The 26400-nt window shown below is 41.0% G+C and overlaps 1 protein-coding gene across 2 annotated transcripts in view; it reads right to left on the bottom strand.

Moving 5' to 3' along the window:
• Positions 1 to 26400, bottom strand: part of PRKAR2A (protein kinase cAMP-dependent type II regulatory subunit alpha) — a 49508-nt gene that overhangs the window by 19031 nt on the left and 4077 nt on the right. The window contains exons 2-3 of one of the 2 annotated variants that reach the window (XM_042880953.1): positions 10897 to 10932; positions 3957 to 4011 (exon numbers count right to left, since the gene is read on the bottom strand). In XM_042880953.1, the coding sequence (XP_042736887.1) occupies positions 3957 to 4011; positions 10897 to 10932 (91 nt within the window). The remainder of the gene's footprint in view (positions 1 to 3956; positions 4012 to 10896; positions 10933 to 26400) is intronic. The other variant, XM_042880952.1, reaches the window with a different exon arrangement.

Below are 26400 nucleotides of genomic sequence, written 5' to 3'. Positions count from 1 at the left end.
AGCCCTACAGGGGAGCTACCTTCAATGCCAGACCAGGGCTGACCTGGGAACCTCCCGGCTACAAATCCCACAGCTCACTGGCTTCCCAGTTGCAGCACAGCAATGCTCTCCTAGGCAAAAAGCTTTTCTTAATGTGCAACCTAATTCTCACAAATCTCTTGAAATAAGTGATGTCTGAACTCGCACCTTTCCTATGTAAGACTTTTCAGCACAGCTCTGCCCTTGAGCAAATGCTAAGTATGAATGTGATTCCAACAGCACAACTGCATCAGCACATATGCACTTCATGCAGATAAGTATCTTCCCAAAACTACCCACAGAATTCTAACAGCTTTGAAACAGAATAAAAGTTTTCAATTTTCAGAAGCATTAAAGATATATATATATATATCTTTTTTTTTTATCAAGCTTTTATCCTAACATTTACATTTTTTTCTCTCTTTGCTTGTGCAGCTTCTACAGCTAGTTTAGCTTTCTCCTCATACAGCACCTTCTTTGGCTTTCAAGAAGGCACATCTGTTAACACTGCTGAAGGCTCAGATCTATATTCTGTTATGCAGGTGACAGCATCTGAAAGCAAGAACGATCTTTCTGGCTGCAGCAGCGATGTTAGCTGTGAATGGCAGAGGTGGGGGGAAACAAGAGGCAGAGAATTAAAAGTTGCAAGAGAAGGTTGCCAGTAGAAACACTTTGCTCATGCAAGCATGAATCAATCCCAAGATACCATTCTGCGAAGGATGTTTTGTCAAGATCAAAGTCCTTACACTCCATGCAAATTTCAGAATACTTCAGCTCTCATAAGCAAAGTGTTTGTGTGAAATGCATGCCGCCCTCACAGCTGGGGCATTGCTGTTACTCCTTTGTACTTATTAAATCATAGAATGGCTTGGGTTGGAAGGGACTCCAAGGATCATCAAGTTCCAACCCCCCCCGGCCACAGGCAGGGCCACCAACCTTAGGATGCATTACTTCCAGTCAGTCTGACAAGATCCATCACTAAAAACCCACCCAGAGCAGCACACACAGAGCAACTTTTCCAGCTACTCACTGAGATCAGTAATCTCACACGATGTTTCAGGCTGTGTTCTTTGCTTCAGAGCCTGGCAAAGCTCCAACCATTTCTGTCCCCCAGGGGCTGATGTACAACCCCTCCTGTGAGGACACACAGCTGGAGAGATGACCACTTCCAGGGCTTCTCACTGCTCCTTCACAGCTGAGCTGCTAAAGCAGGCACTTCCAAAATGACATAGCAGAGATGAACTACAGAAGCTTACACAGCACCTGCACAAGGGTCTTCAACAGCACTCAGTACGATTTGCTGTACTTAGGGAAACAAATTAAAAGTTCCCCCTCGCTTTTGTTTCTGTATAGATCAGAATTTTTTGGCTCAGGAATCACACTTTACTTCCCGAGTTACAGATCTCACCATGTCACAGACAACTACAGATCCATCCCGAATGCTCCAGGAGCCAAAGCCAAGACACAACTTGGAGTGCCTGGGATGCGAAGAGCCAACTCCCCCTCAGATGTGTCAGATCCCGACACAAACTATCCAAACACAGCACTATCTGCATGACCATGTATGTCAAATGAATTGCACAACATTTTTATTTGAGGGATATTTAGAAATAATTTAGATAGCAAAGGAAAAAAAAATCATTTTTCAGTTCTGGAGAGAACTTACTGTACAATTATAAAAGTAAAATAAAATCTACTCAGTTCTTCGCAGGCAGAATTCTATTTCTTTCAAGACACAAAATACAGTTAATCTAAGGGAAAAGAAGGTAAAAATGTTTATCTGGCTCCACCAAAACATTGCTTAATTCCGTAATCCAACTTGAAAATACCCATTCCCACTACGGACATTTAATGTGTGGGTTTTGTTTATTTCTTTTTTCCTTCATAGGAAATCCAAGATGCTAAGTGCAGGCAGTGTAATAAGCTCTTTAAAATGAAAACATCTATTTCATATACACATTTGTTCTACATATTCTGAATGAGATTTTCAAATATTTCTCCTAAATTCATCTGGATCAATAAACATCTGTTTTTAACTTCTTATCTACAAGGCTTTACCATCAGATCAGACACTGATCTGCTTTGGACCTGACAGCTAACAAGTGAGTCCGCATGAAAAACAGCAAAAAGCCTTCTATCACTGCAACGACGGAAAAAGAAGAAAGTTTTTCACGTGGCAGCATCAAAGGAGCTCACAGCTCTGACACAGGAACAACCCAACCCAAAACATTACCCCTTAGATCCTAAACAGCGAAACTGTTCCTTCTGTTTCCTTTAATACATTTGAACAAAATCCCAGAAGGGCAGCAGAGCATTTCAGACTTCAGCACTGTGTGTGGTGCAGTGCAAGAATCTCAAAAGCAGCACACTTCATTCTTGCAAGTTAAGAAATCAGAAGGCTGAAATGGATAAACACTCTGCTGACCTCGTTCAGGCCTTCTAAGAGCCTTACCGATGAGATAGTCACCCATAAAAAAGGCCTCCTGGAAAACATGATGCTACTACTATTTCAGAGCACCCAGCTTCACAATTGTGCAAGTAAGCCTTCTGCTCTCATGATCTTCCCTGTTTTAGCCAGTTACACATATTTTACCTCATTTCTGAGTGCTTTACTTGATGCAGGGAAAACAAGAAGCTAAACACCAGAAATGCCTATGGGCCCAATAGACACTACAATACTTCATATTTCAGTTAAAAACTGAACATGGAGATTGTTCATTTTACATTTAGGTTACATTAAAACACTACAAGTTCTAAGAAACAGCTCAAGTACATCCCTCAAAAACAATTAAATGTGCATCATACAGGCCTTCAGTTGCAAGGAGTAGATAGGAGAGAATTTAGCCGAGGAATAGAACAGAAGTGCTTTTCCATTCTAGAAATAAGAGCTTCCCTTTCAACTTCCAGACCAAGGCCCTTTTCTGGTTTTATACTTGCAGTCCTGATACACGAACTGCTAAGTCTGCAATGAGGCACTTAATATTTTAAAAGAAACAGCAGGATCTTAGGTAAAGTGCACTGAAGTGCTGCATGTTAGAGGAGAGCAGATATTCAGCAGTGAAAATTACTCCCATCTTTCAGCACCTGTTGTGACAGAGAAATGATGTCAGTGTCAGAAGGCATTTCAGAAATGAATGGCTTAGCAACTTCAAAATGATTTTTAAGGATTTGAAGACAACGTCCAAATAGATGAAAATCCCATTACCCTTAAAGGAATAAGGATGGCCTTGCTCACCTGTAAAGATGCAAACAACCTAAAATGCACACGGTTTGACACAAAAGAACCATGTGCAGTTATGATGGGGAAGCTCCCAGGTCCCCGTGCTTTGTGGTGTCCGCACCCTGTCCAAGTAAGCATGCAAAGCAGAGAATCAACCGTTCAACCCACTGAGGGGAAAAAAAAACCCACACCAAAACCTACAGAACAGCAGCTACTGTCACCATGGAGCAGCTCTTGTGATTGCTAGTAATTGGGAATGCACAGCTATGTGACGTGATGCAATTCCCTTTAGGATGAGCCAACTCCCAACCTTAGGGGCTCGCTGAACAAATGGATTTCATTTACAGGAAATCCACAGTTGAGCTACTCTGGCAGAAGGCTAAAGCAAGGCAGAACTTCGTCAGTGAAAAGCTGCACACTTCATTTATAAGCAATTAGTTCTGTCTTTTTACAACACAGATTAGCGAATTTAAGACTTAACTCCATTCTGTACCAAAATCCAGAGGTATGGGAAACATCCACACCAACACCAACTCTGATCTGAATTAGCTAAGTGCTTCAGGCAGCCAAATACCTACGCGTAAGCAATCTCCCACAGTCATGTCTCCATTTCTTAAGACTCTCTTTACATGAAACCGCTACAAAAGCTGTCATGGGACTTCCAGACTGGGACTGGCTTTAAGCACAGCATATTCCCTGTGGTTTTCAGCGTGCTCACCTCTGAAGCTCTGCATTATTTCGAGTACGTTCAGTCTCACTGAGGTCTTCTGGAGCTAAAAAATTGACAGAGAGGCTTCTGAAAACACAGAGAACGCTCTTTCAGATTTCTGTCAGATACAGTGCTGTTTGATTTATTAACAAGAACGAGAATCACATTGAACTCCTGAGGCCACCCCAAATATACACATCACAGCATCATGTTTTGCACTACGAATAAAACTCCCTTTGTGTGACATGCATTTTGACATTTTCTCCAGCATTCTGCTTCCCTTTTACTGCGCACAACAAGACTATGTGGGAATACTTCAATTTGGGCTTTAAATCAAATGATAAAACACAACTTTTGTGTTCTACAGAAAAGAAAAGCAACCTCTATAGAATCTCCACATGATCTCTATTACAACCCATCAAAAGAGTGACAATGGAGTCACACAGAATTCAGCTGAAGGCTGAGATTTTCAGAAGTACTTCTATATTTCAGTATACAGACTAACATTTAAGTAACCTTTCATTGAAAGATACAGAATAGGATTTACATATGTGCTTAATGACATTTAATGTAACAGAATTCATCATCTACACTTTTTGCCACCTGAATACTTCTGAGAAATGAATCCTTGGTTAATTAAACTGCTTATTAAATGTGCATAGTTATGAAAATCTCTGGACTAATAAAAAGGACTAATTTGAGTTAAAATATATGGCTGCAGAAGGACCAACAAAAATCACTATGCAACACTCTGAGAATGAACAGTTATTTAGAAGGATTTAACAAAAAAAAAAAAACTGAATGGAATCCACTCTGTTGCAGCACTGCTTACTCACTTATACCTGAATTGTGGAGATCGGGTGAGATCAGGTGCAACCAGATACTGCACTTAGACCTTAAATATGGAAGCTCATTAGGTGTTGTATTCCTTTGTGTCATTAAAAAATATCTAGAAAACCACAACCAAAGTTACTCACAGCAGTGTGAGATCCAAGCAATTGTGAAGTCACAACTGCTAATTTCCAAAAATAAGCTTCTCATTACTCACTCAATGCCAATTACATGCCAAGAATTCTTAAACAAGTCCCAATATTGCAAACAGAAAACAGGCTTTCTTTTTTTTTTTTTAATGTGGAACAACTAATGATTCAAGCACTTTCTTACATGAGAGCACCCACACAATTTATCACCACTTTCATCTGTCATCCCACACACTTGGCTTTTGCTCATATCAACATTTTTCAAAATGAATTATTTTCACTCTAGTTATGATACCAGTTCTGCAACCATTAGGGCTAACAAAAAAAACAAACCATGAAACAGGTATCAGGCTGTCAAAGCAGGAAAGCTGTCCATGGCATTTGCAAAACAAAGAAAAGAAAAAGCAAACTGAAAGACTTCTGAGTTGAAAAATTCATCACCTGCCTCAAAACCTTTCAGCAGAAATCATTATGCTATTAAGTTTGTAATATGGTGAAAAGTCAATACAGGAATTTGAACCAGAATGTGATTTTCAAATCATGCTCTGATAACGAGTAGTCAGGAAGCAGAAAGCAAAGAGAAAGTTAGCCACACTTGCATCCTCCCTTGATGATATGAGGTGGTGAGATTTTACCACTGACGTAGGAGATAGCATCCTACAAGAAAAAAATACAGCAAATAAAATAAAAGGTGTTTCCTCTTGTTTTCTTGCTTCACTGCTGCTATTTAGACATTCTTGTTGTTTGCTGTTGTTTTTGTGGGGTTTTCTGTTTGTTTTTTAAACAGGATCCCTAAACTGCTTTGTTTTGTTTTAATTGAATACTAACATAATGCATGGCAATAATTAATATAAGAGCTTTCCTAGAAAATGGTTTTTAGAGCTGTCATTTTAAAAGGATAAAAGTTACTCAGAACATTTTACTATGCATAATATTATCATATCCTGACATCTCAGCTTGCCAGGGTGTGAAGGAAATGCTGTAACTCATTGCAAAGCTCAGAGAGATAGCAGACTTGAATAAGGTATCTAGTGCACGAGATGACTGCTCAGCTTTCGTAGCAGACTGAAAAATGAAGAGAATCGAAGGAAGTCTCCCATTGTCAAAATGGAGAAGAAATGATGAGATTGAAGCATCAGCAGCATGTAGGTCTCTTAGGAAAGTTCACCTTGTGAGGAACAGAAGTCAAGAACTGTCACAGGGCATCAATTCCCACAACTGACAGATAAAATTCTAAAGCTACACCCTGTGAAAACACCATGTCAAAATGTTACATGAAGATAAAAAATCCCTATCATCGTCTCATGTTGCTAGAAAGAAGCAAAAGAGAAATTTCAAATACTCATTCCAAATGCAATACTTGGTGGGCATATGGGGCAATCCTAAGGTCACTGCCAGATTCTGTGAATATTAATAACTAATATTGAGCGACAGCTGCTTATACAATTATCACACTGATAAAGATATTTATACAAGAATTATTGTAGATAATTTGTATCACAAAGTGCAGTAATTCCAAGTGTTCAACACAGAAAATCTTTATTCATTTCTAAGCACTTTGCTATGGTTCTCAGCAATAATCCTGTTTCCTTCACAGTAAGACCAAAAAAGGCACTTGAATCCAGGAACTGCATCAGGCAGCGCAAATTTTTTCAAATGAAAGGAAATGGAATTTAGATATCTCTGGACAGGGAAATGAAAGAAACAGTAATGCACATATACATACACACTTGTACTTGCTGAAACGTGCTCTGACTGCTCATAAAAAGAAGATGAAGCTGAAAAAAAGACTTCACACTGATTAAAAGCAGAACTAAGATTCTATTTCATCATTTCTTTATCGTGAAAGCAGTTGGAGTGGGCCAAGTTGCAGAGTCAGAATGCCCTGCAATCACACAGTGACAAGCTGTGACCTTGAGACAGCAGCACAACCTGAGCTTTGCTCAAGAAATGACCAATGCTGCTGTGCCCTTCTGTTAAAACTCCAGCTCACTCTGAAATACCGCCATGTAATTCAAAAGGGATGTTTCAATGAGAAAGAGGCAATTTCAGTTTCTAGCAAACCTCATAGAAATAAAAACAAAAAACGTACCAAAAAGGAATTTAAACATGCTTCATGAACACCAAATGCAGACTTAAAATCACAAAATCTATTCGAAATTAGAAAATTTTTGAGCTGAAACTGTGTTAGAGGAATTCTACAAACAGCACAAACTGAAGGCTGCAGGTTTTTGGACTGACCACAGAGCACAAGCAGGTACTTTCCTCCCTTAATGAGGCTAAGCACATGCTCATGAGGACTGAACAGCCTTCTCTGCTTAGTGCAGACTGTTCCCATGCTCAGTGTTTCTCAACTTATTTCTCTCTTTAAAAGGCAGCAAGTACACAGATAAGAGCAGGAAGAAGAAGGGAGCCTGGGCACAGCACCAAGAAACAACATCTGCTCAGAGATCTTCAAAAGCCACCTGGACACGGCCCTGGGCAGCCTGTTCTGAGTGACCTTGCTCCAGCAGAGGCTTGCTGGACCAGGTGACCTCTAGAGCTCCCTTTCAACCTAATTCTGTGAAACAGTAACAGCCCCATTCAAAACTTTTCCTCAGCATCAACGATGGCGAATTTTCCCAAAAATCTTGTCAACAACATTTTTTTTTTAATATTGAAAAACTAGTATAACCTAAGAAAACATAACTCTCTCCTGTTCCATAGAATCCCAAGAGAATGAAGATGGTCCAGTCCAATCTTGCCACTCAAACTAGGGTCCACTAAAATGGTTGCTCAGGACTGGACCCACGTGGCTTCCGAGCATCTCCAAGGATGGGAACTCCACGATCTGCATGGGAAGCCTGCTGCTTGTTCACCCACACAAAGCCTCCCAATGCTTTCTGAAGCTGCACATCAGGAAGGACCTCTCCTGAGCCTGGAGGAGCTTGAAACAGTAAGATGCTAAGATATGACGCTTATTAGAAGGGAACAAATGAAATTCTGTCATTGCTCTTCAGCACGAAACATTCAGAACCTTAAAAGCAGGCACTCCTCCTTAGGAGAAACACTGCACTTTATTTTTTTTTAAAGTAAACCATGAATTTCCTAACTTGGTTTCACAAATCTCCGATTTTTTATTGGCCATACACAGTAAAACAGGACTCAGTAACTCTTAAACAGAATTATCCTTCCTAAACATAAACATTTATACAGCAGTTTTATCTTCACAAAGGGCTTAGCACACAATTCCACAGACAGCAAATTTGATCCTCCCCACTTCCCTGAGACTCTGCCGCCCCTGCTGAAGCACCAGCCAAAGCAACTCCTGGCCATTTCTATTACATTTTATATTAGCATGAAGATGGTTACAGATCCTGACAGTCACTTTGTTTTGTTGGCACAAGACCAGGGAAAGAACCAGATCCCCTAGATTATACAATTTAATTATTCTACATAATTCTTGAATGTGAAAACTACAATCTCATCCCAATCCCATGCAGACTGGAAGTAGATTGAGGAGGGAATACATGCATATGCAATAGAAACAAACTACAGCAGGTCACTTGGATAGAATGAAATCAGAGAAAACAGATGAAAAATCTGTCACAGGTCTACAGTATGGGTGTCATTTTGTCAGATTTTTTTTTTTATATCCTGTGAGGAAGTCAGCAAGCCTGCTGGAGAGTGGGTGTTCTGTGGAATGGCTCTAAGGTGTCCAGAAATGGCAATACACAAATCTAGCAAAATAGTTTACCTTTTTGAAAAATGTTAAAACTAAAAGAGGAGGAGAAACTGCCCAACTGAGACTGAAGTAGGCGTGATTCTCTCTTCCTTTCAAAACACAGCTAACTTTCATTCATATATTGTTAGCAGCAAATTCTCCTCAATTTCATGTATCAATTAGTAGGACTACTATCATACATAACATAGAGTAGGACTAATCACAGCGCTCTCTTCCCTTCAATTACCCCTTGTGAAAGGAGGGATCACTGGTGTCTCCCACCTTCCACACCCGGCCTGCAGTCACTAACCAAAGGCCAGGCTACACACCAGCATCCTCTGCAGCCTCCTTCACCACAGACTGGGACCTCACTAACAAAAAAAATGAGAGGCACCCCTATGCTTGGAAAAAGATCAAGAAACGTAATCATGCAAGAATGAATTTCAACACAATCCAGCTCTTAGCAGCAGGAATTGGTATGGCTCTCAGGCTGACCAAACCAAGCCCAGGCAGACTGAGTCAGTGGACAACTAGAGCAATATGAGTTACTCATACCAGCAAAAGGCTGAGACTTGGCTAATTCACTTACAGCAGCAGCGAGTGTTATAGTGGGTAATTAGCACCACAGCCTTTTGCAACCCACAGATCTTAAAATTAGGGATGGTGGTGATGGTTGGTTGTTGCTTTGTTTTTTAATTTCTACAAAGGCACTGACTATTATTTTCTAAATAGAGGATTGTTTTAATCAAGTCAGTCAACTAGCTTGTATCCAAATTAGTACTGCAGACACATTGCTTGTGGTCTGAGTGCCTGCCACAGCACCTCAATGTCATGTGGCCAAACACACTATACACAAGTAACAAAGCTGTTATATCAGCTCTGGGAGAACACTGAGCTCTCATTTCTTTCTCCCTCCTAGCACTTCCTGGAAAGGCTGTTTCTCTGCAGAGCAGCACTGCTTTACCACTGCACATCTCTGAATTGCACCAACGTGATTAGATAAGCTCCCTTTTCCCAGCATGACCCTCCTGCACAGCCCATGGAGTTTTTTCATCCCTCAGCCAGGGCCACCTGCTCTGCAGGTTGTGCCTCTGGCCAGCACACAGAGCTGCTCTTCTTTGGTCAAGAAGCAACTGGGATTCCCTGCAGAGCCTTTTCAGCTGCCAAAGCACCTGGAAGAGTTTAATGCCAAGCAAGTTACCACTCTCTCCCTCCACACTGGCCTAGGCGATACATAACTAGCAACAATAGCAGAAACAGCGAGTGCAAGTAAGCAGAACCATTTCCATCAATCAATCTGCATGGTCTCAGCACTACAGGATGGGAAAGAAACAACAGCACGTGCAACTGATTTATCATATATGGGATACGAAAGCAATATCACTTTTGGTTAATGATTTAAAAAGATACAGAGAAATAAAATTCACTGTTCTTTTGGAGAAAAGTCACAGTAATTTTTAAGTGTAAAAGGTTTGCCTGACCTTCCAAATAGCTTACCCTTTCTCAAGCAGTTTTATTAACCCTGATGTTCTAGAAGTATTTTACTAAGTATTGCATAAGCCAGAATTGAGTAAACTCATCTACTCAAAGTGTTCAAAACAAGCACTAATAAACCTCCTGACCAAATGCCACCCGTGTGGAAAGCAGAATTTGTATTTTAAGTCTTCAAGAATGACAGCTATGTGTTAACAATAATTAAAGCACCATTTGCCAGTGGTGCCAGTCAAGCACCTGAAGAACTCCTGGTTTAGATCATTAAAAACTAAACACCTAAGTGAAAATTCACTAATTAGCAACGTTTTTTCCTTACTGAAGCTTCTCTGCAGTTTGAAAAAATCAATACAAGCTGGCTTTAAAGCTCTGCTACATGTATCAAAGCACAAAACTACAAGCACAATTCCTTATCTGTATTTCCACAGCTGTTTCCAGTTTGGGCAACAGGAATAAATAAGTCCATCTTCCACAGTTTTACATACCCTTGGAATCTGCATTAGTAGCCCAGGTAACCACAGGCATTTGGTATCTTTAGGCAGCTAATCGTAGCTGTCTAGTGTTACTCACTCCCAATTTCAAACAAAGTAGTCTAAAAGAGAATCTGTAACTACTGCATACATGTTGAAGATATTTTATGTGAAATAAAAATAACAATCAGCATGTAAATAAAACAGCAATAAAGAGAAAAGATCGCTTTAAATATCTTTCTTTCAGTCAAATAAACATTTCAGAACTTTGTCAGAGACATAAAATTCTTAATAAGAAACCATACCTGATACTCTTCTGTTGTATCGGTTAATGACTGGAGCTGCAAAATAAGCAAAACAAAATTACAAATGCTATTTAAGAATTCAAAGTCATCATCTTGAAAAATCATAGTACATTTTTACTACAGAAATCCCATACAAATATTTCTTAAAAACAAATAAAAATGCTTTAATGTAAAGCTTTCGTCCACCTACTTGCCAACAAGTACACATTTAGCTGAAATACCTTCCAATCGCTGATGGAACTAGACCATCTTTAAGTTCTCTTCCAACCCAACCCATCCATGGTTCTAAGACAAGAGAAATACTAATTCCAAAACAAGATATCATATTCATGGTAAAAACACCTCATCTAGGTCATAATCATTACAGTTAAGTGATTAATGAGTCTCACCTCCTGATGTGAATACTTTTAGCCCAAAGTTTTCCACTCAAATTCAGTTTGCCACAAGTAATGACTAATCTGACATGAAATGCACCACGACATTTCATTGCAGCAATGCAAAAACTAAGATCATGAATAAACATCTGTTGAGGCCTAAGCTTATGGAAGCATGTAAGGTACAATTTATCCCTGCTGACTAGCAAAAACAAAACCAAATTACATCACATAAAAAACAGAATCCAATTGCCTTCAGAAGCTGTAACATATAAATGAGTTTCCTGACTGTTGATTAAATCCCTTGAACGAGATTTGTTAGGCTCGACTGATTCAGGCACAAGTATCTTTCTTTTCCACCCTTTGACCACACACTTCTTACTCACGTCTAAGAGCATGTAACATTGAAAAGAACGACAGTTACAGAAAGCTCTGACATACTTTGGGTTCCACAGAAAAGCACTTTCCAGAGACTGCAGCTTCTTTCAGAACACTGGTTATTTTATCTCACAGCAGGGATTAGTGCCATCCACACAGCACCAAGTGCTCCACTGTGTTGAAAACGAGCAAAAAAACATCACCTTTTAAGGACAGTAAGGAGTGCTATTATTCTGCCTCCACAAAGCACTTAAGATTAAATTGATAGTTTGCTTCTCCTCACACTTGTGACAGTTTTAACACGTATAAACTTTCGGGATCACTTTTATACGTTGTCAGACGATGCCTATTCCTATGCTAAGGAGCTAAAACATGACATTTCCTACTTCTGAAGATTACCTTTTCTTTTATTCTGGCTTACCAGGGAAAAGCTCTGTCTATGACTACTCCCAGTGTTGCACAGACAGCACATGGCCGCTCCCATGGAGCAATCTGCCTGCACTGAGGGCTGCTGAGAGCACGGCTCACGATGGTCCCACCGCAGCAACACTGGGCTGCAAGCAGACACCACTGAATTAGATGGGGCAGCAGGGACCAACACATCACAGCCCAGCCTACACGGATATAGTTCCCACACAAAACAGAAAAGGGCATCTAATTTAAAGCACAGCTCATTAGGTTAAAGCACACTGATAGGTTACAGCTGTAACCTCTGGTACCAAGGCAGCCTGCAGAGCAGGCATCTTCCTACACTCCGACACAGAATCCAAGGCACCAGCCCTCAGTAAAGCCCCTGCCTACAACAAAAACAAAAAAATGCCACTTCAAAAACAAAAAAACAATTCATCCTATTTGTATCCACATTTAGAATACCCAACAGCACGCCAGGGCTGTGCTCAGGTCAGTTACACGTTAATTGAAGGAATCAGAACAGTAATAAAAAGGTTGCTATGAGGACTGTATTATAACTCTCTCTAGGTCCAAACCCCATGCAGCAGCATTAAAGCTCAGCATCACAGAATCACCACACATCTCCTATCTTTGGCACAGGGCTCATTTCTGTTTGTGCTGTGGCAGCCAAGACTAACTGGGGAAAGGCAACAAAAACTGTGGCAAAACAAACCGTTGTACCAGAAGAAACCAGAACAGCCCCATTTCCTCCCTGGCAACCGATGGCCAGTGACATCAACAGCAGAAAGGCTCCAAGCTGTGTGCTCGCATCCTACGCTTCTGCCAGAAAGGACTTCAGCCACCAACAGCCCCCAGCTGTTGGAGGAGAGTCAGAAACCTCTGCTGAACACATACGTGTTCCTCAGACCGACCTGAAGCACGGACTCCATTAAGCACAGCAACGCTTCAGGGCGGTTTCTCTGATGGAGCAGATTCCAGGTTTCTGGCTGTGGGATTCTTTTTATTATGGATTTAATTTCTCGAACCACTCAGTTCTCCAGCTAAAATCAAGTATTTAATAAGTGTTTATCAACTTCATACCGTATCACTTAACCTGACTCACATTCTCCTCTTCCTGCACTAAGGAAAACATAAGTAGTGAGTGTTCATTCACATACAGGGACATCATATATGTACACACACAAGGAAGAAATAATGCTATGAAGTCACTCAGTGAGAAATGCTTTTGAAACTGATGAGCTACCTTCAGTCAATTCTGAAAAATCAGCAACACACATTTGCTAATAAAAGACTGCAATTTTTCTTCCTGAAAGGTGTATCCCTCCATTTATTTAGTAAATTGAGATGAATCATTTGCATCAAATCAATATCAAAAGTTCTGTACAAACATGACTTACATCAATAGCAAAAAGCCCTATTGCCACACAGCTGCAATTCTGCTTCTTAGTGGCTCCATCTCTCATTCAAAAGTTTGGGATATAAAACCTCAGACATTCACTGGTATTCAGTATTGTTGGAAGCACTGTGGTAGCTGCGTGGGGTTTGGTCAACTTTTTTTTTTTTAATATTTTTGGAAAGTGAAAAAAAAAACAGGGAATTCTGCAGCATTCTTCAGTTTGCTCGGCGTTGAGTCTTCCTTTTTGTCTCTTAACAGTGAAGCCTGGTTAGCCATGCCTGAGCTACATGAGCTGTGACCACTGCTGAAGGCAGGTGTGAGCACTCAGCCCCATATGTGAAAAAGTACACAGATATTACCTGCTTTTATTCTTGCTCTAAAAACCAAAGCAACAATTACAGTATTCGGATAAGAAATTGACAATAAAATTGTTCTTCAACTTCACAAACCAGATACAAGAGAATTAACCAACCCTACCACATGTGGGATCCCACCCTTGCCGGTGCACTGAAAAGTGACTGGCAAAGAATAGCAGCAAGCTTCTTCCAAGCTGCATTACCACAGTAACAGTGCGAGACATTTGTTTGCACTATTTACAAACTCCGTGAGGTTACAGAAAGCACTAAAGCTTGAGAGTACAGACAAATGACAACAGCCATCCCCAGCTGCTATCCTCTTCCTTCACATACTAAGAACATTACATTCCTACAAAGACTCGCCCAGGGTCACAGGAAAAAAACTCAGGGACAAAGGAAGAACTGGCATTCCAGGCATGCAGAGTATGAGGTTAGCACTGTGACACCTTCAGTGAAAACACTGCTTCTATTCCAACAGGACTTTGCTTTTTACCAGGATCTGTGAATGCTTCCCTAATTACAACTGGGGAAAAATGCACACTGATTGCTTCTGATAGTGGTTATAATGTATAGAGACAGACTAAGTAAAGTTCTTATGTGCCCAGAAAATTGATTTCCTTTACCATAGATCTTCCAGGCAACAGCCTGACCAGCTCAACTACTTGTTGAAAGTTCCCTCATGAAAGACGAAGCAAAGTTTACGAAGGGTCGCATGAATTCAGCAGAGGAGCTCCTTACATTCTAACAGCAGTACAAAACATCAGTCACTTTAGAGCACTGTCCCATCAAATGACGGGGCAAAATCATCCTGTGCGAACAAAGAGAAACTGAATGCAAACTGCTCTTATGGAACAAACCACTGAAGATCATCCAACAAAATGAGAGCTGCCACTAGGAACTATGAGAGCTTAAATACCAGAAGAGAGCACAGCACAAATCGAGGTGTGACTGTCTGTGTGGAATGCTGTATCGACTTACGATAAGGAAGTGCCAGGCTGCAGCTGTCAGACTTTTCCTACTCACCAAGATGTTAATGGACTCACATGAATACGAGCCATCACTGCTGTGAGAAAAGTTCAAGACTCAAGCACCAATATTTAAGGCTATCTAGTAATTGAACCAGTGTGCTATAAAGGAATCAAGACTTTCACCATGCAATCAGACTGCAATAAATGCTAATCGAAACAAGTTTTTCAACAACTAAGTAGTTCAAGGCAGTTCTCTGTGATTAGTACCAATAAAAACGAAGTATCCACACACATACACTTGGCCTTTCTGTAAGATGCTTTTATATGTATTAAGTTGGAAAACAATCACAAGATTACATTACTATTAAACATTTCAATAAAACGTGGGCATTAATTCTTTTTCAGTCAGTGTTTAAAAATAGAGCTCAGCAGGAGATAAAGCATAAAACCAAAGCAGCACCACACCGTGGTCTCCAATTTAATTGATTTTTTTTTAATTTATATTTAAAAATTACTGACACAAAATGGAAGTATTAATTGGCTATTTCTAAAGGAAAAAGATGAATGAACAAGCAAGGCAGCTTTGTCAGTTAAAAAAAAGATGTTTCACAAGGATTTTAGAGCTGCTCTGCTATTCTCAGTCGGCTGTTTTATTTAAGGAGGAAGAAAAAATGTGACGTGCTCTGGGATGGGCAGACTTGAAATAGCTGATACATTCAGGAAAGCCATAAATCTTGATGGAAGAAATCAGGGGAAACCTCTGGTTACAACAACTTAAGAACCACTACTAAAAGATGTTTGCCTTTTTATATCAAAGACACTTTAGAAAAAAATACACCACTATTTCAGCGTTTTCATTTCATGACTGAATGCACTATGGTGCATGGTATGATTCTGGTTATGTTCATCAGCAGATATCAATTCCGTACCAAGAAGGACCACACTCCTGCTATGCAATGAACCCCGCACTCACAGTTCAGGAGTTAACAGCCTAACTGAAGCCCAACTACAGGGGAACGAACAGCTACCGAGCAGCACTCGGCGTTATCTGACGCTGCAATGGCTGACCCACACAGCCCTCAGACCCACACGTCAGCCCTATTTCCTGCTGACGTGTTCAGATCCAGGCAAACATCACACTTCCTTGCTTCTGGAGTTGATTTTTATGAGCGTGATCTACATTACAAAGATCAAACAGGTCGCAAGGATGTGTGCATTTGCTTTACAGAAAAGGGGTTAGACAAATTCCCAGTGCTAAGGCGAGATCTCAAGTGAAAGGATGCATTTCGCAGTGATCAGAGATATAACAGTATGTCAATACTGTAACAGAACTGCCAGGGTATGAAATGAAAGGCTGGGGGTTGTTGTTGTTGTTTGTTTTGTTTTTTAGATAATACAGTTCCACACTGCACAGAAAAACAAGGACGCTGCTGCAAAGAAGGAGGAGATACAAGCAGATGTGTCAGCTCTCCCAGGTGTTGCCAGAAGACAAGGCCCTGGAAGGCACAGCAAGGCGGTCAGGTTACTGCTGAGTGAAAAGAGGAAGTTTAATCCTGCTGCTAAAGCCCAAGTAGAGAGAAAAGCATTTCAGAAATATGAAAATAAAAGGAGCCATATTAACAGTATTAAGAAAAAACTAAGAGGCAGAATGCTGCTAGAATTACAAAGCAAGCATTAACCTTATGATGAGAAGTAAAAATTGAAAACAGTTTGGAGGCAAGTTGTATAAAGATTCTTCTAGAAAAAACTAGAAAGGGTTAAAGATGAATTGAGACTACAGAGCAACACAACCATACACAACCATACCATACATACATACACAACACAACCATAGCAATGAGAAATGCAAGCCTCCTCAAAAGACATGCCTCAGACAGGACAAGATACCTGAATCTTATCAGCTCTGGTACCTCGCAACACTTCCCTCTGTAAGAAACCCAGCAGCACACAGCAGTGCCTCGGGGCAGTGCCAAAGGAAGGGCCACCTCTTCCCTTCCCAGCTCTCAGAGCTCTGTTACCCTGCCAGCCCTGCTTTAGGCTTCACCTCTCTACTTAACAGACTCTCACTCGTCATTAATGGTAGAAAAGATATGTAATAATAACACGGTGTGAATAACGCCAAACTCAGCCGTGATCATTTGGTTTTGCATTTTCAGAAACCTAATTAAAAGTTCCACCATTATCCTGAACACATTATATGATTATGGAAACCGCAACAACAGCAAGGGCACACTGAAGGCCTCTCCATTTCAGAGCACCGTGGCCAAGGCAGGCACACAAAGCTGCAGCAAGGACACCCTGCTGAGGCTGGAAGCCTCCTCATAAAGGCAGGCCAATGGCTGTGGGAAACACCAGCCAGGCAGTAACTGCCACAGCCCAACACGGGGCAAAGCCATACCTGGGGAAAAACCTGCATTGAAATAGTACAGCTAAAGAAGAAAATGCTATCGCTGCTATGAGCTTTAGTGTTCATGCAGCCGCAGGTAAAAGCTGCTTTGAAATTACATTTAAGGGGAGCAGGAGACAGGCCTGTCACAACTCTGTTAGTACCACCAGCGAGTTGAGGCACAGAACTCACAGCCCTCAGCACAGCACTGCCTTTCCCTTCCCCCCTCTGCACAGCCACCACAAGGTCCATCTTGGAATAGTAGTAAATAATGAGCCCACGCACATTCACAGCTGGATTGCTGTTTCCTGAAAGCTAACTTCGGTTTTGCGACAGATTACAATGCTGATGATGTTCTTGGCACTCTTTTGTTCCAGGTCATACACTATCCGTCCCATTCACAGAACGGCCAGGATCATGAATCTCCAACTCCCTGCCACATGCAGGGCCACCAACCTCCGCATTTTAGACCAGGCTGCCCAGGGCCCCATCCAACCTGGCCTTGAACACCTCCAGGGATGGACGGGGCATCCACAGCCTCTCTGGGCAGCTGTTCCAGCACCTCACCACTCTCTCTGTAAAGAACTTCCCCCTGATACCCAACCTAAATCTTCCCTCCTTCAACTTGAAACCATTTCCCCTTGTCCTGCAGTTATCAACCCTTTCAAAGAGTTGATTCCCCTCCTGTTTGTAGGCTCCCTGTAGGTACTGAAAGGCTGCACTGAGCTCACCCTGCAGCCTTCTTTTCTCCAGGCTGAACAAGCCCAGCTCCCTCACCTGTCTTTGTAGGGCAGGACCTCCAGCCCCCTAATCATCTTTGTGGCCTTCTCTGGACCCTCTCCAACAGCTCTTTGTCTTTCTTATATTGGGGGCTCCAGACCTGGACACAATACTCCAAATGGGCCTCACAAGAGCAGAGGGGGACAATCACCTCCCTGTCCCTGCTGGCCATCCCCATCAAGATTAATCTTTCCTCATACACCTCAGGTGACATCTTCAAACCCCAATTAAACACACCCACAAACTTCTATACAGTCTCTGTCAACAAAACTCCCCAAAATAACACTCCACATTTCAACTATTATCCATTGCCTCATATCTGTCTTTCAGACATTGGTATATTTTAAGACAGAGCAAATGTTGCATTCATTCCTAATACTTTTCTAGGCGCATTTAGCATTTAAGACAACTTCAGTTACACATAATGCTGTATTTTTGTTTGGGTCTATCAGGAAGAATTCATTTTGTCTTCTATGTAAAGAAAGATGATGACGATACACAGATATCTTTGCAATTTACCAGGGAAAGGGGGGGGAGAGGGGGATGTTTGATTGCTTGTTTTCATTAGAAAGCCAGCCTTAATTTTACATTCACTGCATTGTATTTTAAAAGAGATTCCATCTGCTCTGTCTGCAGCACATATTAATATTCAGAAGACATCTGCAATGTGCAGACCAAGCTTTTAAATGGAATCATGTCACAGCTACCATCACACAACACAGAATATAAATGTTGGATATCTGCACTTGGCAGCCGCTTGGCAGCCTTATTATGAAGTCCTACTGAGACTCACAGTCTTTAAATAACGTGGTATTGGGGCATAAAAAGCTATCTAGAAAAATCAAACATTTACTACCGTGATACAGTTTTACAACACCATCCATACCTAGCATAGCTTACAGGCACCTCAAACCACTTGTGAACAAAATGTCTTTTAGAGTCAAGTTTCAAAAAGCCGACAAACTGATACAAGTTCTTCAACCTGTTTGTTACAACAGTAATCGAGCACATCTCATCTGTACCTATAGGACAAAGAAAACCCAACTTCACTTGTGTGGTCAAGCTAGAAGCACTTACATAATCTAACACTCTAGCACTGCTAAGCATGTAGGAGCACCTAAATGCAATTAACAACTACGCTCAGTGATTTAAGACACTTTCTTATAATGGCAGACAAATTATTCTGGAATGAACAATATAATTACTTTTTCAACAGGAAGTTAATAGCAACTTCACTTGCTTCAAACCCTTGCCAAGTCACAGTACTGTAAGATCACATTTTCACTATCACCTACATACTTTCAGCTTGCACTCTTCTGCTACAGGTTCTAACAAACGGGGCAGCAACCAGCCACCTATAGAGAAAAACATTTACATGCAGACACACACACCTGCCCAATATCAGCAACTAGCTGATCTGCTGGCAAACCAATCTTACCAGTAGGTAAATGGGAAATAGGAATGCTAAGAAAAGTAACATTTGCTTTTTATGCAATATACATCGTTATGGGAATTTCTCTTATCGTCTTTGCCATAGATTTGCCAAAAAATGTTCATTATGACATCATGATAATCTCAAGATCATCACTTGTTAGGATATAGATGTGTCACCACAAAAACAATTATACAAATACAGGCAACCTAAGAACAGGGAGCTGTGATCCCACAGCTCCAACCCTGATGCCCTTCTCTGGCAGCTTAATTGGCTTAAGGGATACTGCTTAACGACTGCTTTACCACAGCTCCCAGCACAAATACGTGACCTACGGCAGCAGAAGGGCACTTATTTGTGCTCAGGACACACTTGCACAGCCAGGCTCGAGCCCACACTCACACTGGCACAATGTGCACATCCACCACCATTGCAGAGCACGTTATACAGAAGTGCAACAATCACAGTCAGACAACAGAGCTGCCCCTGAGTGCAGTCCCAAACCTGAGCACACATCAGCAGCATCAGCGCTTCAAAACTGTTCCAGTGCAAAGGAAAAAAATCATTAGATTTAGCATTTCTTCAGTGGTCTGCTCATCTTTGCACTTGAACAGAAAAGAAGAATTAATGTGGGCAATCACAGATGAGAGGCATCATAAAAGCTTTTCCTTTTGCCTCTTCACTATTTACCATCTCATAAAAAGCAGATCGGAGTCGCTCCCAGTCAGGTACTGCATGCCATGTGAAGCAACTGTGAAAAAACAACAAACTTCCAAAGAAGCAACTCAAAGAAAAATATGGTAGAGAGAAGATGTGAATCTAAGCAGAAACAACCAGCAACAGAGACAGGGCACAGTGTTTTGTATGCCTAGCACGGCCATTACACAGCTGTACTTGTCAGGTCAACCAGAGCTCAGGATCGGGTAATTATAGCTCCATAGGTAGTAGGATTTAAGAACAGCATCCTATAGCTAAAAAAAGAAGGCATGTAAAAGCTCATGGCTCTTTGGTTGGGTCACTTCTAATTTCATTACCAATTCCTACTGCCATTACTGATTTGAGTGATAAATATAGCATGCTTTTACATAAGACAAAGCTGGAGTGAATTGTACAGTCATCAGATCTGATCTGCATAAAAGAGCAAGAGGAATTTCAATTAGTAACACCAACATCAAGTGTGACTTCAGGCTGATTCAGAGCTTAATCTCACACATCCGTGTTTAGATCAGGGCACAAGACAACTTCTATACACTAGGCACAGAAATGCTAACTTAATGCTATGCTGCCCTGCACTAGGAGAGTACTGCCAGCAGGTTGAGGGAAGTGATGGTTCCTCTGCCCAGCCACATCTGGAGGAGTAGCAGCACTCACAGCACAACAGACAAGGACACAAAGGAACCGGAGACGGCTTGAAAAAGGGCCACAAAGATGGTGAGAGACTGGAGCATCTCTGCTACCGGCAATGCTCAGAGGCAGCAAAATACATAAAATCCTCTTCTAAAAAGTTAATGATCGTCCACATTCTGGACTAAGCTCAATGTATTATCTGCCCTCTTAGCCAATGTCAGAAAACGCATCTACTGATGACCTGTGACAGCCTGTGGATCCTTCCAAGTCACTGTTCTCTAGGATTTAGGCCTCCATCCTGCAAACATAACCACCACTGAAAAATATTCTAGCTGACAATGCTCTAATTGTGATATAATTTTGCTTGTAATTTTGTATTACACAGAAGTAACTTCTGTAACTTGCCTCAGAACGATGTATTTTGTACCCTTTTTTATTTCACACTTCTGTTTCTAATGATATCACATGAACAGTGAACAAAGCTTACCTAAAACACAGCACAGCTGTAAAAAGAATCGTCTCCACATAAGGAACTGCCTCGATAGACAATCTCAGATTGAAACCATTATTAAAAAAAAAAGCCAACAACAAAACACACTTCCAATAACTGCACCGTGTGCGTGTTCACAGGAAGATGACTCTGAAGAAAAGAGGAAGAGTGAAGATGGCTTTGTCCTAAAAAAAAGTAAAAATCCCTGTGTTCTGCCCAGCCCAGGAAAAATCCTCTTTATGCTCCAGAACACTTGTAGTGGCTGCAGAAGGGCACGATTTAGCACCTACCCCATCTTTAGTTTGCCAGTAACAATACAGAAGCCCAAAGCGAGCCGCAGCAGATGAACTCGCTTTTAGTGGCAGAACCTCTGGCACAAAGCATAAAGCTCCCCACAGTCACTGCTACAGATTGCTTCAAAACAAATCCTGCACATTGCAGATCTCTGAGCTATGAACACTTAACAATGTCTCCACAAGAGAGCTATGGAAAGATACATGACACAACGCTTAATAATCAAAGAGCTTAAAATGGCTTTGCAAGGATATGAGATGCTCACACAGAGTGCAAGAAAAACTGAAGTCCATACAAACATATCATAGTCACACAAAGTCAAGGACTAGAACTGAAATCATTATGAACTACAGCTGGTGATGTTTAATTTCAGATGCTTGAGAGATGGAATTAATATTATCACTCTTAGTTTCATTAAGTAGCAGTATTTTAAAACAAGAATACTTGTGGAATCTGCTGCCACCCTTCCCCCAAAAGCAGTGAATGTTAATCTATGTTAATGAGCCATCCTTCATAACTTATCACTGCAAAGTCTCTCGGTTCTACAAGTACTTATGAATTTTAATCAGATACATTGACATCAGATGATAAACTGTTTCAGGACAAATTCCATTCAGAAGAAAAAAAGCAATTCCATCAGCCTTAGCTGCTCATTCCTGAGCCATCCTAGAGACACCGTTCATACAGAGATGCTCTCCACACCCATGACAACCTGGCACTGACCAGATCCATACACCACAGCATGTCCTTGCAGGTGCAATTCTTCCTCACTGAGCAGGAATAGTGGTGTTGCCACAGAAACGGCAGCGTTTCCTGGATCCCCAAAAGGGTGAAAAACAATAAACAAACAACAAAAAAGCCACCACCATCAAATGTTTGTCTTCCTTTTAAGATCTCTTCTTTGGAATATAGTTTTCTCAAAAGGAAGCAGAAAACAATATGCTACCCCAAGGGAGGAAGAGTCAAAATGGAAATGAAGGGCCACGGTGACATCCTGCTTTATAACACTGCTAATATACAATCATTATGAACAAGGATCTCAGCACTACAATTTAGCCAAAAATCCAAAGGAATAGGAAGTCTTACAATCATCACCCAAAAAAAACAGACTGTCCACCTCTCCACACAAACTCCATACATGTTTTTAGAATGTTCTGCAAGGGAAATGGTACCTTAATGTTTGCAATTCTTCACTGCATACCACTCGGATCCACACTACAGAAAGTTACCAACGGAACATCATCATTTTACCAAAACTACCTTCTTACCTCCAACTTGAAACCCCAACCCTTCCTTACAAAGCAGTTTAGAAAGAATTTCTGAGACAAACTGCTCAACTGTGCTCACGCAGCAGCGCCCAGAGCAGAGTGCTGGGCTGCAGGCTCTGCAACACCACCTCAGAACCACAGAACCTGCTGTTGCACCCCTTGGCAGCTGAGTTCCTGCAGGCTCTGCACCACGTCAGAGAAGGAAAGCTGGTCTTCAAGCCACCCTCAGGAAGTCCACAGGAAATGAAAGCAGCAGTAGCTTGAAATTTTTTTAGCAAATTGAAACAAAAATAAAGATTTATGTTTATCTTAAAAGCAGTGCTACAGAATGGATACCTGCAGTCCCTCCCACATGCCATCAAAGCAAGCTGTTTCCAGAGCTGCCTTCCCTCCTGGGGGGAATTTCTAAGTCAACATGCAGAGCTGAATTCCCACTATTTGCTGTCTGCAAGCTCCACACAGAAAAGAAATGCTCCAGTATGGAAAAGACTTGAAGTAAAACTGCTACTGATGGAATGCTGGGCTTCATTATATGACAGCTGATGTATATTTATCAAATACAGATCAAATCCCACAAGTATGAGAACTGCAAGACACACTTTTCTCTACATCTCCTCCAAGTGTTCTGTCTGCTGAAGCACACAGAAAACATGATCACCAAAATTTCTACAACCTCACCAACAAAAATAGAGATGAGCCCAAAGCAGCTGATTAGTTGTGCGATAGATTTCTGGAGGTTCTTCTTAAAGTCTTTTTCAGGTCTTTAAAAAGAAAAAGTGCATTAAAAACATCTCACAATCATAAGAATCAACACTGTGGTGCAAGAATCCTTTATAAACTGGACTTTCACCCAGTCAGATTTCTCAAACTCCCCATTACTTTTTTAGCCACACTTGCTATGATTTACTGTTTCATGTCACAGAGATGTATAAATAACCAGAAGCCTACCCAGCACCTGAGTGCACTACAAGCAGAGTGCCAACGCATTTAACGTGGAACTGATTGCTCCTCAGAAAAGAAATGAAACCTAAACCTGTGCAGTTCAAAGAACCCTGCAGTGCCAGAAGCACCACACAACTGCTCTGTGCTGTGAGCAGCAATACAGAGCCAGCCACGGGCCACAAGGATGCAAGTGCAGTACTGTATGCAAAGGCAGCTACAAGAACCAGAGAAATGTTAGAGACACAATAAGGAACTGAATGAGGAACAAACAAGGTTGCTAGGGCTCTATTTGCTACTGTCTCCTCCTTTTTTCATAAAAAAAAAATAATTACAACCATTCATGAATTTGAACATATTACTGAAGCTAGTGAGAAACATTCACAGATTATCTTGGCTATGGTTCCAGCCTTCATTTGAATAATGAGTAACTGCTCTTTGTTAAACATTAATGTCTTTTAATGAGTGGTTTGTGAATAATTTGAAGTGAGATTGTTCTCTGTTGCCTTCTCTTCCCCACAATCCCCACTGTACTATTTCATGTAAAAGGGTACAGCTAAATTTCTGTGTTAGTAGGAGGGGAAGACTGGGCTCTGCAACACTGACAGAATTGTCTCATCACCCTAACACGGCTTTTTTAAATGAGAAAAAAACCAGCACAGTTAACAGGTTACTATAAAGTACGACATATGAAGCATGACACCTAGTACTGCAATACACTCCATTCCGGAGCCTAATTTTAGAACCTATCACAAGAATCAAATTTTACAACTTTCATATAATTTTCTTAATAGAAAACTTCCTAAACAAGGAAACCAAAGCTTCTAAGAATCCAGCAATTACTTACAGCAACCAGCCATCCACTCACTTTGTATTTAGTCATGCTCTTTTCAGAGGTGAGCACACAGAGTAATGCAGTTCCTATTTGTCCAAGGTAACAGCAGGATACAAGAGCAGAAACTGAACCTAGAATTCTATTCCCCTGCGCAGCCATAGGAAGTATCAGGAGTTCTTTCAGGAAGTACCAAGGGGAAAGAAAAAAGCACTGCTTACCCTCATTCCTCACATTTTAGAATGCAAAGATCACTCAGGAAAGCACCATCAGTACATCGAGGCACTCAGAGCAAGCTAGGATAAGAGGAGATCTTTCTCAATAGATTCTAACAGCTTTCCAAGAGACGATACAGGAATAATAGTGGTGATGTCAGAACTGTACATGTAACACGTGTATATCACTAGCATTGCAAGGAACTTCTCTTTTAAAACCAAAGTACAAGCTTCTCCTTATGAATGGAAACTAGCACACATTTAGCAGTATGCAGCCACGACTGCAAATTTCGTGCAGCACATCTTTAAAGCTCTGTTTCTCAGTGAGCAACCTGAATCCTTTCACTTTGTACCTGCAGCTCTCTCACTTTCTCAGGTAAAAAAGACATACTGCATTCATCTTGTAATTAATTTTCCATCTATACTGAAGATTATCTATGGGGCTCCTGAGATACTAAGGGTGACTTTCTTAGAACTACATCACCTGGGTAAAAAAAGAAGCCTGATCTTGTAACAGAGTAAGTACGATCTAGGAACAAACACTGAAAAGCAAGTCTTCTGTAAGAAGCTAACAATCAAAATGAAGAAAATCCATAAAGCTTCGATGAAGTTACTAAAGAAAACTGGAATGAGAACTCTTTAATACTTAGTTTATCTTCGAAGTTGCTCTTTGTGAACATGACAAATAGAGGGAGTGAAGTTCCATTAGCACTAACAGTAGTTGCTCTATGTAATCCCACAGATTTAAGTCAGTTAGAACTGGCTCTGCAAAAGCAAAGCCACATCCAAGGGCAGCAGCTGCACAATGGCAGTCTTTCACTTGGTATTTTCTGTTCAACAAGTCCCAGACACTGGGTTGCCAGGGCCTAACAAAAATTACAGCATTTAATGCACAAACGTTTCTTTTGAAACACTGTCAACAGGAATTCATTGCTAATGCTTTGCTTTATATTTGATTTGATGTTATTGATGGAGACCAAAGAATAAATAGAACTGTAAGGTTACTTCTACACCCTCAGACTGCGAGGCTTGCTTACACACACACACTTTTTAAACATATTATGAAGAAAGAACATGCGTTTATTTGTATATTAAACTCAATGGCTTAACAGTTAGATCACAATCAAAACCTTCCTCCCACCTCTTTGAAGTTCTGGAATAGCTGATTACAAACACAACTGCATCAACACAAGAGTTGGTCACACTTCAAGGGAAGAAGGGAGGATGCAGTGCTGGTAATTACCAAAGCGTCCCCTGAATTCCCTGGACTTTTAATAGAGAAGCTATTCTGTGGAGGCAGTTTGCATCATACAACACCGTAACACCGTAAGATGTTCTGCAAAGGAAGGCTCTTGTAACGTTAAGGACAAAGAACTCAGAGTGAGGACAACACTACTGTGCTTTATGCTCAGTAAATTAACAGTTACAGAGGAAGGAGTGGAAATACTGTGAAAAACCAAAAGCCTTTCCACTGTACAAGTGATCCCATCTCACGGGAACACCTGCAATGACCCAGCAAAATGAATGAGGTCTGGAAATTTGAACACTGCTCTTCAGAAGTGCCACTATTGCCCATATTCAATCCTTTTGATTTCTCATTCAATCCATTTCCTTGTTTGGGGCTTTTGGGTGGTTTGT

The sequence above is a fragment of the Lagopus leucura genome, unplaced genomic scaffold (assembly GCF_019238085.1).
Source record: "Lagopus leucura isolate 7727_CA_CO unplaced genomic scaffold, USGS_WTPT01 Super-Scaffold_100028, whole genome shotgun sequence".
In the NCBI taxonomy this organism is placed as follows: Eukaryota; Metazoa; Chordata; class Aves; order Galliformes; family Phasianidae; genus Lagopus; species Lagopus leucura.
Note: the sequence above shows the minus strand (reverse complement) of the source record. Positions and strands in the feature narration are given on the sequence as shown.